General features: G+C 41.3%; 1 protein-coding gene across 1 annotated transcript in view; it reads left to right on the top strand.

The window, feature by feature from the left end:
* The window catches only part of LOC126088291 (uncharacterized), a 102,118-nt gene extending 87,974 nt beyond the window's left edge, over positions 1-14,144 (top strand). Inside the window, exons 7-8 of the mRNA XM_049906420.1 lie at positions 10,839-11,230; positions 14,091-14,144. Coding sequence (XP_049762377.1) covers positions 10,839-11,230; positions 14,091-14,144 — 446 coding nt within the window. The remainder of the gene's footprint in view (positions 1-10,838; positions 11,231-14,090) is intronic.
* Positions 14,145-14,738: the final 594 nt, after the last annotated feature.

The following is a 14,738-nucleotide window of genomic DNA, read 5'->3' as shown; positions in this document are numbered from 1 at the left end:
TGAATAACCATATGTACATAAGATGATAAGAGAAGTGAAAGAAACTGAATGTAAGAGTAAGATATATGTCCTCTCCGGGAGACACCACCTTGATGAAGCACTGTCTGTGCGGGTGGAGAGGCTTGTGTATCTGCGGGAAGCTGAGGGCTATGCCGAAGGTAGAGGACCTACTGCCAGAAAGGCCTCAGCCAATGGATCAGACTGCCCCAGAGTGTCCCACAACGTCCCATCTTCTTCATTTACTCCTAGTCCTACCCAATTCCCTTTCCCAACTCAAGGTGTGATGCGATCCATGCTGAGGGGTGTGTGGCACATGGGAAGATGTGATGCAAATGGAGCCTCAGGGATACCAGGCGACCTCCCTGAGTAATTAGTCTCACACCGCACAGGGTATTCGTGGTGTGGACCTTCTAGATCCCCAAATCTCATGGGACCAATATGGACACGATTATAGAAAATAAAGAAAAAGAAACTGAAGGGCAAATTGAGACCTCAGATACCCAAACATTGGGGACAGATCCAATGGAAGGCATTTCCACTACTGAATCAGGGCCTAGACCAGAGACAGAAGTGGGAACTGTAACCAAGAAGACCAGATTTAGATCAAAGGCTTGTCTGGGGCCCAGAGGAGGAAGCTACTCAGGAAACAGAGGAAAGAGGAAGGGAAAGAATGGCTTCCTAAAAACAAGTGAAGGGAAGTAAAGGGATTAGAACCTAAGACCCCCAGGAAAAAACTGTCTCAGGTTGAAGGGGACACACAGACCCCCACAACGTCAAAGACAGGTAGTAAGCGGATAAGGGAGGGATCAGACTCCCTCCTCCCTGGATAAGCAAGTCCAGAAAAAACTGAGACAAGAAATAGGGAAACAGACCTATAGTACTGCAGTCTCGGTTTTTAGGATGGCAGTTATCCAGGAAGGTTATCCACTGGTGGCCATTACCTCACAACAGGAGGAACTAGTATAGATAACCCTCTTCGAAAAGATTGGTGTGGGGGGGGGGGGGGGGGGGGGGGGCGTTGGCCCAAGTCCCAACTTCAGTTCAGGAGGGTCTATCTAGATCGTGGTGCACTCATTTTTGTCTGTGAGGGGGCGCACACAGCAGAATTGCTCAATGACAAGGTGCCCATGATATCCCCATGGGAAGATGTGAAGCTGCTGGTCAAGACAGCAGCGGAGCTCCTTAAGACTGCAAAGATATCATTATGGGTACCTAAGATATTTGAGGAAGTCTCTCCCAAGACTCTGTTTGGGAAAATAGGGGCCCAGAACCCAAAAGTCTTGACAGAAGACTGGAGGGTGATTAGCCAGAAGGTTGCTCTGGAAGGACGAACCCTGGTGGTGGAGGTTGGTGAGAAGTCCCTGAAGGCAATGCGGGAGCAGGACCTGAAACTGTTTTTAGGGTTCTCGCAGGTCACCATCAGGGTTCTCAAAGACCTCAAAGATGGCAGTAAGATGGAGCCTGGAGGTGCTGCAGATTAATCTGCAGCACAGTAAAGGGGCCTCTGCTACCCTGAGCCAGTGCCTGGAGAGACAGGAATGGACATGGCCCTGATACAAGAATCCTATTTATACAAAGGGGGTGTATCGGGCCTCAGAGGCACTGGAGGTAAGCTGATCTATGCTAGGAATCTAAGAAACTCCAGAACATAGATCTATGTAAGAAATGGTATTTCGTTCATGCCAAGGATGGATTTCTGCTCTAGGGAGTTAGTGACCATTAAAATGCAGCAATGTGAGGAAGGTACCACGAGGGAAATTATTTTGGCTTCAGCATACCTCCCGTACAAAGACAGCTCTCCTCCTCCCTTGGAGGTGAGGAGACTGGTAGAGACTTGCCATCGGCAAGGTGATCAACTGCTGGTGGGATGCGATGCCAATGCCCACAACCTAGTGTGGGGCAGCAAGGACAGCAGCAGTAGAGGTGAGCACCTTCTTGAATTTCTTTTACCTAACAACTTAGAGGTCCTGAATAGGGGCAATGAACCTATATTCACAAATAGCAGAAGGGAAGAAGTAATTGACATAACTTTTCATTCCATGATGATGGGTAGCTATGTCAAACAATGGCATGTGGTGTTGGAGCCATTCTCATCGGACCATATGTACATTAAATTCAAAGTTGAAATGAGAATCAGGCAGACCATGACCTATAGGAATCCCAGGAAAACAGACTGGGAGACATATAGGAGGGACCTTGACTTAAGCTTATCAGAAATTAAAACCTCAATAAGGAAGCCAGTAGAATTTGAGGAAGTAGCAGAGGCTGTTACTTCTGTCACAGTGACTTCATATCAGGACAACTTCACAATCACCAGGAAGTGCACAAACAGGAGTGTTCCTTGGTGGAATAACAAACTGGAAACACAAAGGAAATAGGTACAGAGACTATTTAATATTGCAAGACGTAAAGGACAATGGGCTAAATACCGTGAGGCCCTTGTCAATTACAATCTTGCAATAAGACAAGCAAAGGAGGCATCCTGGAAGGCATTCTGTGAGGAAGTGGAGGGCACGGCTGCACAAGCCAGACTTCAGAAGATTCACACTAGAGTACAAACCAATACAAAAGGTATGTCAAGGAAGGAGGATGGGGAATATACAAAGACAGCACATGAGATGCTGGAATGGCTCCTCAAAACCTCATTTTCCTCAATATGCTCTGCCGGACAACACAGACCAGTATGTGACCCCAGAGAGACAACGGTTCTCAGGCACTCGAAGAGAGGACTGGGAAATGGCCAAGGAGTGTGTGAACTTTAACAAAATCCAGTTGGCGGTGGGAACATTCCAACCATTCAAGTCACCTGGCCCAGATGGAATTTTTACAGCTCTCTTGCAATAGGCAGGAGGAAAGCTTATAAGTGTCCTATGCAGGCTATTCAGGGTTAGCCTAGCAGTAGGAATCATTCCCAATGCTTGGAGGGCAGTGAAGGTTGTCTTCATTCCAAAGCCATGGAGAATTGATCATACCAAGGCCAAGGATATGAGACCAATCAGTGTGCCCTCCTTCATTCTCAAAACATTGGAAAAACTGGTTAATGTATATGTTGGGGAGAGGAGGCTAAATAGGGTCCCTCTACACCTGAACCAACACGCATACCAACCAGGTAAATCATGTGAGACTCATTGGGAAGGTGGAAAAAGCTCTTCACTTCCAAGAAATAGCCCTCTGCATCTTCTTGGATATCGAGGGGGCCTTCAGTAACATGACCTTCGATTCCATGGTAAGGGCAGCAGAGGTGCATGACCTGGGGACCACTATATGTAGGTGGACCAGAGCCATGCTTAGTGGAAAGAAGGTAGAGGCTACCATAATGAATGAAAAGATGGTAATTAAGACCACTAGAGGCTGCCCACAAGGAGGAGTTTTGTCTCGTCTATTGTAAAATGTAGTGGTGAACGAACTCATTGAGGAACTAAATTCCAGACAATGCTTCTGCCAAGAATACGCAGATGACCTTGTCACAGTAATACTTGGCAAATTCACTGACACAGTCAGGAATATGGCACAAGGAGGGTTGGACATTGTGCAAAAATGGTGCATTCCTAAGAAGACTGTTGTGGTGCCATTTACACAGAGACATATTCAGCATGCAAGATGGAATCTAAAGCTCTTCGATGAAACTCTACCTGTGAAGGGGATAGTGAAATATCTAGGGGTAACCTTGGATGAGAAGGTAACTTGGACCCCTCATATTAAGAGCATCTGCTCCAAGGCAAAAAGTACTTTAGTGAGTACTAGGAGGGCTTGTGCAAAAACTGGGGCCTAAGCCCCAGGGGTATGCACTGGATATACACCATAGTGGTTATACCTAGGATTTCCAATGGGGCCGTAGTGTGGTGGAAGAAGGTAGAACAATGGGTTGCTGCTAAGGGGCTTGCTAAGGTGCAGAGATTGGCCTGCTTAGCCATAACGGGCGGAATTAGCAGCACACCAACCGCTGGAATGGAAGCCATGCTGGATATGCCTCCACTTGACCTTAGGTCTAAGATGGAGGCAGCAGCTGGGGCACACAGACTTAAAACTAGCCAAAACTGGGTCTCATTTGGATATCCAGAATCACACACTAAGATAGTGAGTGAGGTAAATATAGGTATGGCTGGGGAAATGCCTGCCAACTATATAATAGTTCCCAACTGCTTCGGCAAGCCTTACAGCATAATAATTGGAAGTAGGGAGCAGTGGAAGAAAACAGGTCAGTACCATACGGGGGACATCGTTTGGTTCACCGAAGGGTCAAAAACAGACCAAGGCATTGGGGCATGGTTGTTCGGGGTTCAGACAAGACTGGAGAGCATCATCTCTCTAGGGAAACTGGCCTCTGTATTCCAAGCTGAAATTACTGCAATCAGGGCATGTGTGGAGGAGAATTTGCATAGGTGCTACAATGACCATAGCATCTACATCTATTCAGGCAGCCAGGCAGCCCTGAAATCATTGGCAGCTCCTGTAACAAGATCTAAGATTGTTGCAGATTGCCACAGGGCGCTGGTGGAGCTATGGGGAAGCAATAGGGTGAACCTAGTGTGGGTCCCTGGCCACTCAGGGATCTGTGACAATGAACAAGCTGATAGATTGGCTAGGATGAGGGCAACAACTCAATTTATAGGACTGGAACCTGTCCTGACACTCACCAAGGCTATGATCAAATTAGAACTATGGAACTGGCTTAGGAAACAGCACGTAGGATATTGGACCAAGGTCCATAAACTAAACCATGGTAAGGTAATGATGCCCATGCCATGTTTTAAAAGAAGCTCTGTAATCCTGGGATTGAACAGGAAAGAGATCAGACTCATGACTGGACAAATGACTGGCCATGGGAATTTCAAAAAAACACATACACACAATGGGTATAATGGAAGAGGACCCTAAATGTAGGATCTGTGATGAGGGTGAAGAAACTGCATCACACCTAATGTTCGAATGCATGGCATTGGAAAGTAAAAGATACAGAATCTTCAGGACATCTAGACCTGAAAAATTGTGTCTAACAAAAAACAGGTAGAGGAACTCCTTGCACTATTTAAGGGCACTGGTTGGCTTTACTAGATATACAGGGAGCGATACCACACAATAAACCTAGTTCCGGTGCAGGCAGTGGTGGGTCAGACCTAAGCTGTTTTAGCTCCCCTGTTGAAATCAATCAATCAACATATATGTATTATAGTGCTATTATTTATTGTAGTTTGGAGGGCACAGGGCTTTGAGTAGTGTTGACACAAGTACTGTTGCTAATAGGATGAAGTGCCATAAGTGGATATTGATATATACAGGGTGTTTCAAAAATGACCGGTATGTTTGAAACGGCAATAAAAACTAAACAAGCAGCGATAGAAATACACCGTTTGTTGCAATATGCTTGGGACAACAGTACATTTTCAGGCAGACAAACTTTCAAAATTACAGTAGTTACAATTTTCAACAACAGATGGCGCTGCGGTCTGGGAAACTCTATAGTACGATATTTTCCACATATCCACCATGCGTAGCAATAATATGGCGTAGTCTCTGAATGAAATTACCCGAAACCTTTGACAACGTGTCTGGCGGAATGGCTTCACATGCAGATGAGATGTACTGCTTCAGCTGTTCAATTGTTTCTGGATTCTGGTGGTACACCTGGTCTTTCAAGTGTCCCCACAGAAAGAAGTTACAGGGGTTCATGTCTGGCGAATAGGGAGGCCAATCCACGCCACCTCCTGTATGTTTCGGATAGCCCAAAGCAATCACACGATCATCGAAATATTCATTCAGGAAATTAAAGACGTCGGCCGTGCAATGTGGCCGGGCACCATCTTGCATAAACCACGAGGTGTTCACAGTGTCGTCTACAGCAGTTTGTACCGCCACAAATTCATGAAGAATGTCCAGATAGCGTGATGCTGTAATCGTTTCAGATCTGAAAAATGGGCCAATGATTCCTTTGGAAGAAATGGCGGGCCAGACCAGTACTTTTTGAGAATGCAGGGACGATGGGACTGCAACATGGGGCTTTTCGGTTCCCCATATGCACCAGTTCTGTTCATTGACGAAGCCGTCCAGGTAAAAATAAGCTTCGTCAGTAAACCAAATGCTGCTCACATGCATATCGCCATCATCAATCCCGTGCACTATATCGTTAGCGAATGTCTCTCGTGCAGCAATGGTAGCGGCGCTGAGGGGTTGCCGCGTTTGAATTTTGTATGGTTAGAGGTGTAAACTCTGGCACATGAGACAATATGTGGACGTTGGCATCATTTGGACCGCAGCTGCCACACGGCGAACGGAAACCCGAGACCGCTGTTGGATCACCTGCTGCAGTAGCTGCGCGTTGCCCTCTGTGGTTGCCGTACGCGGTCGCCCTACCTTTCCAGCACGTTCATCCGTCACGTTCCCAGTCCATTGAAATTTTTCAAACAGATCCTTTATTGTATCGCTTTTCGGTCCTTTAGTTACATTAAACCTCCGTTGAAAACTTCGTCTTGTTGCAACAACACTGTGTTCTAGGCGGTGGAATTCCAACACCAGAAAAATCCTCTGTTCTAAGGAATAAACCATGTTGTCTACAGCACACTTGCACGTTGTGAACAGCACATGCTTACAGCAGAAAGACGACGTACAGAATGGCACACCCACAGACTGTGTTGTCTTCTATATCTTTCACATCACTTGCAGCGCCATCTGTTGTTGAAAATTGTAACTACTGTAATTTCAAAAGTTTGTGTGCCTGAAAATGTACTGTTGTCCCAAGCATATTGCAACAAACGGTGTATTTCTATTGCTGCTCGTTTAGTTTTTATTGCCATTTCAAATATACCAGTCATTTTTGAAACACCCTGTATATAGTCATTAAATGTTTTGGAGTGATTAATGTTTATGGGGTAATGTAAACAAGAGTGGAGGTTTGATCTACTAATGTAGGAAGGATGGGAGAACAGATTTGCTAAGAACTGTAGAATGAATATGGAGTCTAAGCTATGTAGCTCAAGCAGCTTAAGGTTAAGAGGAAAAATGTAAACAGTACCTTTCATAAGTATGTGTGTGAAGTCTTTTGCTGCAGACTGGTCACAGATTCAGACCTGGGGTCCAGGTCTTCCCAAAGATGAGAGGAATGTAACGCCATAATTAATTTTGGGTGTTACTGTAAGAAAAGCAACTCCACCGCAGCAATATGTGGGGCAAGCAGGCAAGAGCAGAAGCACTAGCATGTGATTTCATCAATGAGGCTGGTTACCTACCAAACATTGGTGGGCCAACCCAAGCCCTATGTCTTGGTGACATTGTAGAAAAGCTGCGTAACTATGAACTAGCCCAAGGGGAGTTTTCATACCACTGGGCCATCACAGTGTTGATCTGTGTGTGCCTAGAAACAATTACTGGCACAACAAGCATGCCACTAACTGCTATAAATACTCTCTGATTCTAGCACCGTTTGGCACCACCCTTCATGAAGCTAAAGCCAAACAATTATCTACCGTGTTATGGACCTATGAGCACCCAATTCTGATCTGGGCAGCCATTTCCACTAGACCAGGTCATGGGGTTATTTCCACAACTATAGATCTGGAGTAGTACAATGGATGAGCCATATCCAAGCTTTACAGTAGCAGCTGGATTTCTGCCTTGGAGGGCAGTGGAGTATGGCCAGGGTGGTACCACTGCCAATCACCTTCCCCCAGGTGAACTTCTCTTCTAGTAGCGGTAGACCTCTTTGAGAAGCCAGGTGGACATTCATGTCATTGGCATTCCTCACTCATGGGTCCTCAGGAAAGTTGGACACAGACGACACCTGCCCAATATGCCGACACGGCCATCAGCAGCTGGCAGTGCAGCCAGCAGACAACATGCCGGCAGAGAGCATGTCCCTGGCATCACACCAATTTGATCATTGTAACAAAAGACTGAATAAAACATGTTTTACCTTGCAGCTGACTTTCCCTGGCCACCACTGGCCACCACCACAGCTTTGATACTCTGACACACCTCCACTTCTACACCAAAAATGCACTACAAACCCAGACATTTACAAATTCTTGAGAAGGTTGTAGACAAATTCCTTTTTTGTAGCTGTTTGTGTAACTCTGTTTTTGCAGGACTGGATTTCAATTTATAATTATTTATTACTGTACCGCATCTTTAGCGGGCTTCGCACATAACAGATAACTAGTTAGTAAATAAAAGTAGCTGTGATAAGAAACCTAATTTAATATTTCTTTCAGTTGGGGGGAGAGGAGAAAAAAAGGGCCACATGGATAAAAGATGCCACCACAATGGGACATGATTATTTAGTTTTATACTGTTTTACTCTTGACACTGAAATCAGTTACTACATTCTGGCTATGGAACTTTCTGGAAAGAGACACAGCAGAAGAAAGAGAAATATTAAGTATTAGACCAAATAAAAATAAAGAAGTCGTTCAGCAGCAAAAACTTCTTTGAGAAGGCTTCCTGCGACAGAAAACCAATTTTGCTGATACCATTCTTTCAAATACTTCAAAAACGATATTTGTGTATGTTGATGAAATGAAATGTCATGTGGCTAGGGCATCCTGTTGGGTAGATTGGTCGCCTGGTGCAAGTCTTTTTAGCTGACACGACTCCAGTGACTTGCATGTCAATGGGGATGAGATGATGATGAAGACAACACAGCACCCAGTCCCTGAATGGAGAAAATCCCCAACCCAACTGGGAATCGAACCGAGGCCCCTTTGTATGGCATTCTGCCACACTAACCACTCAGCTATTGTGTCAGACAAGGATGTTGATAGTACTTCTTAACAGACTGAAGAGTAATTCAATATAAACTAGTTGTGGCAGGAACTCATTCACATTCCTGCTGAGAACAAAAACTACTGGAAAATAAACTTCAGTTGTTAGGGCTACAATGTAGTAAAAATTAGTTGGTTCAAAGTGTTACTTAGTCAGAAGAGAACTTATTTTGGTGTATCTTCAATAAATAAATAAGAATTCTTTTGTTGCAGAGGAACTTAACTTAGATAAGAAGCGGTCCTTTGAGGGTGAGTATATCTAGGAAGAAAATTTCACAATTTATGAATATTTTGAATGCGTTCATTTACATTAATTTGTCATTTATAGTGCCATTTCAATGAAAGCAACAATTCATTTCTATAATATAAGTATATGTTAATACTTCTCAAAGCTGTTACTAGAGTAAGTTGACCCTTTTCCTTGCCTTATCACTCTCACCCGCTGAAAATAAAGGTATTGAAACCCACAGAACATTGATGGTTTTTGTTGCAAATGCAGTAGTTCTTTGTGATAAACTGATGTAGAGGTAAATGAATGGTCAAAAGTACCCACACTATCAACTATATTAAAAATATTGAGATACAGCTTATTAAAAATGGAACTTCACTGCAACATTAAAAAATGAACACACATATCTGAAGATTAAAGTGAATTTACATGGAATTATTTGCAAAACTTTTGTAGGGGTATACATGGGACATTTCGACATATCATATGCCTGTGAAAGATATATCTTTGCCTCTTCAAATTAGTACAGTTGCAGTTTCATTTATCGAGTAGCCTGCCTTTTCATTTGGTTAATACAGTGTTTCACAAAAAAAAACTTTCAACAATTTAAAAACTGAGTTGTTTTTCTATACATTTTTACCATCCATCTGTCTTTCTCATGAGTTGTATCCATAAGATAAGAAATAAGAGTGATTGGTTAGTTAATTGTTTTCATATCCCTTGGTTCAAGTACATGATATCTCATTATGATGTAGAATGTAGAATGACACTGGTAGTGAATGTGAGCCTCTGGAAAAAGTGGATCAAACAGCCTTTTTTCTACAGAACATTGTCCAGTGTTCAGCAAGTGTGTATTATTCACAAGATTATTAAATAGGATCATGCAGTAGAATTGGTAACATGGGTGTTTAAAAACCAATTTGAAATGGCAAACAAAGAAAGTTAACAGCATTTAGCTTTGACAGAAAATGGTATCAGCTACTTAGTTAATAAATATCATTAATAATTAAGAAGCGACTGAGATGGAACATTATGACCAGATTATATTATGTAGTAAGTAAAGTTGTTCTCAGCCAGAAGGCTGTATTGAATACCAGTGTTGATGGGTGTGGTTTTATTGAAGGCGGAATGCTCTTACCTTCCCCCACGTTTGGTCTGATTCACGAAGCCAGTTGTAGGGGGCCCTACAGCTTAATATGGGCTCTGAACTATGCCACAGCATGGTGTTTTTCACATTAATAAATGATTATCATGGTTTAAAGAAGCAATAAATACCAAAAAATTCTAGAACCAAATGAGGAGTGATCCTTAGATCTACGAATTTGTAAACTGACACTTATCCACTTAGCGAACGAGCCATACAGTAAACAAAACAGAGTTGTGAATAGTGCCTAGAATTGTACATGTTTTCTAATTTAGGGCAGACAAGCTGTTGCTGGGTGAGATAAATGATTAAAAATAACCTTGGGAAGGAAGTTCATGAAGAGAGATTAATAGTTCTTGTCGGTGCAGTAATTGGTTTATTATGAGCAGTTACACCATCTGAAGTTTCCTCTATAGTAGCTAACTTGCATAATACAGAAACATAATAGAAAATTTTCCATCCAGAAATAATCAATATTGTGACCATTAATAATAAGCATTTCAAAAAATATGATTGTTGATCACCTTTGCACTTCTTTGTGGGTAGCTATTGAAAAACGTTTAGTTTTATTTGATTCTTGCAAAAATACATTTCAAACATGAAAATTTTGGAGGGTACTCAACTTTTCCTCTTTACACTGTTGTAGGTACTTTTATGAAATACTCTCTCATTTCTTTTAAGTTAGTCATAATATCCTATCTTCTTTTTGCAGATGATGACAGACACTTGCATATATCAGTTTTAGGACTATCAGCATCTGTGTTCCCTTTGGATGTCCATTACTGGCAATCATTACTGGAAGCTTCACTTCCAGATGACATTACTCTCTCAGACCCAGTAATGATCTGTAATGACTATTGCAACAAATTACCTTCAGACTGGTGTCACACACTGCAAGGCTGCAAACAAACTAAAACAGTATGTGTATTTATTACATTTGAATTGGACAAAAGTGAAACAATATGCTCAACAGATTTGCAGAAAATATTAGAGGGAAATATTACAGTACTGATAGAACAAAACAAGTCACCCATGACAAAGTTGCTGAAGAAAGCACTGAATTTATTTATAAGTACTCCAGAGGAAAACATAAACTCTTCTGAGGTAAGTGCACAAAAATTAAAAATTATCTTGATGGTGTAAGCTTTAAAGGTTTTACTAAGTTACACAGTGATAACAATATGTAAATTAAAAATTAAGTAATTATCATATTTTTAAATAACAGGTTGAAATCATTTCTTTTCTGTCTCACTCTTGATCTTCAGCTGTAGCGTTTGTTATGTTCCCTGGTGCTGAGCTTCACCGTACTTGACACCAGGTGTAACACTGCCTCCTCTGTAGCTGACCGAATGTACAACATGTTAACATTGGACTGGCTGTTGCTGTTCCAGCTTGACTTCTTGCCATGCTTGGTAATGTCTTTTCCAAACTGCGAGTGCTTGGCTCAAAGAGAGCAGTGTTGTTACTACCTTTAGCTATGTAAATTATTTTTTACAGCAACTTTGCTTTAAACACTGTATTTTACTACATAAACTTACACAATTACAATTCCCAGCCATACATCAATAACTTTTAATCCGGACCTTCACCCAAAATCAACCAGTCTCTTTTGTGTCTTTACTATTATTGACATTCTTGGAATGGTCTGCTTGCATGGGATAAGGTTTACAAGAAGTGGTGTATCATCCTTTATCTTAAAGTTGCATATATAACCTCCAAGTACCCCTGGTTTATCTAAAAATGCCTTTTGATACCAGAACATATTTGGTTTAAGTACTGTTTTGTTGGTCTGTTAGCAAATCTGATTCAAATGCTTTTAGCTTTATTTGAGAGTGTAACAGTTGTTGCTAATCACCAGGTTCCTCAGAACTCAGCATGCTTTGTGTACCCACTAACTTTATCTCATATCTTCTGCTACTTATTACTCCCCTATTCTTAAATGGTATCACATAACACTGATTGTTGTAATCACTGATCAGTTCTCAGGCTGCAAAACCTTAAGTTATTTTATATGCATTAAGCCAATCAATGCTGAGCAATAACTGCATATTGACAGTGGGCATTACCAAAAGTGTCTGCATACACATAAAATTCCCCATATTAAAGGTAACCTTACTTCTTTGTTTTATTTGTATTGTTCTAGAGCCTGTAATACCAACAATATACACTCCTGTTACTGGAAGTGTAGGATGTACCATCTTGGTTCTTAATATCAACAATAATGACTCTGAAACAAACAAGATTTGACTTCCTGAGTCAACATTCATATCTATCTTCTGATGGTTTATTTCTCACAATCCTTTTGCTTAAAATTATTCTCAGTGTCTTCTAATTGTTGTTCTTCTAAAATCCACTCTTTCATTGGTATAGTTTGCATGAAAGAAACAATCTGTTTGATATATCGGCCTTCCTTTACATCGACACATCCTGGATCATGGCCCTGGTTCCGGGATGTTGTCCATTTTCCACCACTATTGTTGCCTGTGATGGAATAATTGCATCATTCTGTAGTTTACTATTGGTTCCAGAATTTGGAACCAGCATGTGCATATTTTAGCTTTTCGATAGTTGCTGTGTTTGTTGCTCCTTTTTCAGGCTATTTCTAGCTCTCTGACAAAATTTCATTTCTCTTTTCTTTTGAAATATATTGTACGTGCTGTATTTGTGTCACCATTTCAATTCAAATTTGATTCTCCGGGACTAAAATTACTGCACTCTTTGTTCATTGTATCTAAACTTGCCACAAATGTAAACAAATCATCCACTGTGGACCATCGCCTACATAAAATCTCCTTTTTTGCGAGATGTATCTTCTCTACCACATTATCTAAATATTTTGACTGCCACAAGAATTCTTATAGTATTTGGGTTCTACCAATTCTAACGTTAACTTCTCCTGAATCCCCTGAGACCAGAGTTTTTTCTTAACTTTTCCTGAAAATTGGCCCAGGATGTGATGTGAACTCCCCACATTGGGCTGTTCCCCATTCCACCACATCACCTATCAAATAACTTAGTGCAAAGTCTATCCTTTTTGAGCCTTCTGATTATTGTGCCAAAGATCTTGAAAATACTCTCAGGAATTGTGTTGGATGTACATTCCCATCTTGCTTGAACTTAGGGAAATGCTCAGACAAATTCATGGCACTCCCTAACTGCAACTCTTCTAATAGATTTAAGTTTTGGGTACTATTCCCTTTTTCTCCTGAGATTTTAGTGCCTGTCATTGTTTAGCAATTCTGTTCCATAATTTTTTAAATTGTCTTTGTCTAGTAGTGTCATCCCCACACAAGTTAATACCACCCGAATTTTCAGTTTTGTCTACAAAAGCCTGTATCTTTTCCTCCAAACTAGTTGTAGATTCAATTGACACCACAGTGCCTCTGGACTCACTATGATTTTTCAACACTTCGATATGTGTACAGGCTTTTGAGATTTGTTCCTTTAAAATTTACATTCATGTTCCAAAAATTCTCTGACCTCCTCCACATTACCATGAAGCTCTTTAACATATTCACCTACTTCCTTCCATGCTAAGTCACACTTTGATAAACCTCTCTATGTATTTCTGTTACAGATCTTTAACCTTCCTCCTCAATCACTTTGGTCACCTCTTGCTTGTGTAGCCTAATAAAACTTTCGTCAATACTTTCATGTAAACTTTGTATTTACTCATTAAGCTCAGTTTTTACATTTTTGTTATTCCTTTTTATTTCTTCATTTCTACTTTGAAGTGTTGTAACAGATTTTCATCATTCTTTCTAACCTCTTCCTTATTTCTGTTCCTGACAACTTTATTTCTCTTTCTAGTCTCTTACTGAAAGATGTGGATCCACTCAGAAATTTCTGATGCCATTTTATTGTAATCAAAGGTAAAAACTAAGTTGCCAGTCAAACAATAGTTCAGATGATTTTGTGACATCTTTTCACAAAATATTGTCTTAAACAATACTATGTTTCACAGAGATATGCCATTCCAAAAACTGCCAGTTTGAAAACTGCTCACCTGCAGCAGTGAGAGGGAACCACATTGCAGGTTCAATGAACCACATCATAGCATCGGCAGGTTGAACATTGCGGTGGCAGGCAGTGGCATGACGTGTAGTTTCTCGTGTCAGCCCACAGCAGTTCACTGCAATCACACTCAGCTTGATGTGGGCAGCATCAGTGTTGCTGCAGCATTGTCAGACCCCATATCCCTCATAATTGTGGATGCTGTCTTCCAGCACAGATTACAGACAGCCAATATTTGTGGACACCCCTCTTATTTGCAATTTTAGTGTCAAAAGTACCTTAACTCTCATTTTTGTCAGCAACGTCATCTTGGCGAGCAGAAACTACTATTTATGGCTAACTAGCCTCTTGTTATTTCCTGACTAATATCACTTTTTTGGTAACGCCTTGTCTCTTCAAATCTCCCACTTAAAACCATTCAAATTCTTCAAAATTCCCTTCTTCTAATTTCAATCACTTATCGCACTCTGTCCTGTCATTGTTGACACATACGGCATTTATTATGATCCCTAATGCTGCTGTGCTTCACCGTACTTGACACAAGGTGTTACACTCAAGAATGAAGAATCAAGAATTTTATTCACCATAGATCATTTAA

The sequence above is a fragment of the Schistocerca cancellata genome, chromosome 6 (assembly GCF_023864275.1).
Source record: "Schistocerca cancellata isolate TAMUIC-IGC-003103 chromosome 6, iqSchCanc2.1, whole genome shotgun sequence".
Taxonomy (NCBI): domain Eukaryota; kingdom Metazoa; phylum Arthropoda; class Insecta; order Orthoptera; family Acrididae; genus Schistocerca; species Schistocerca cancellata.
The sequence above is the reverse complement of the archived record's forward strand: the minus strand, read 5'-3'. Positions and strand labels throughout refer to the sequence as shown.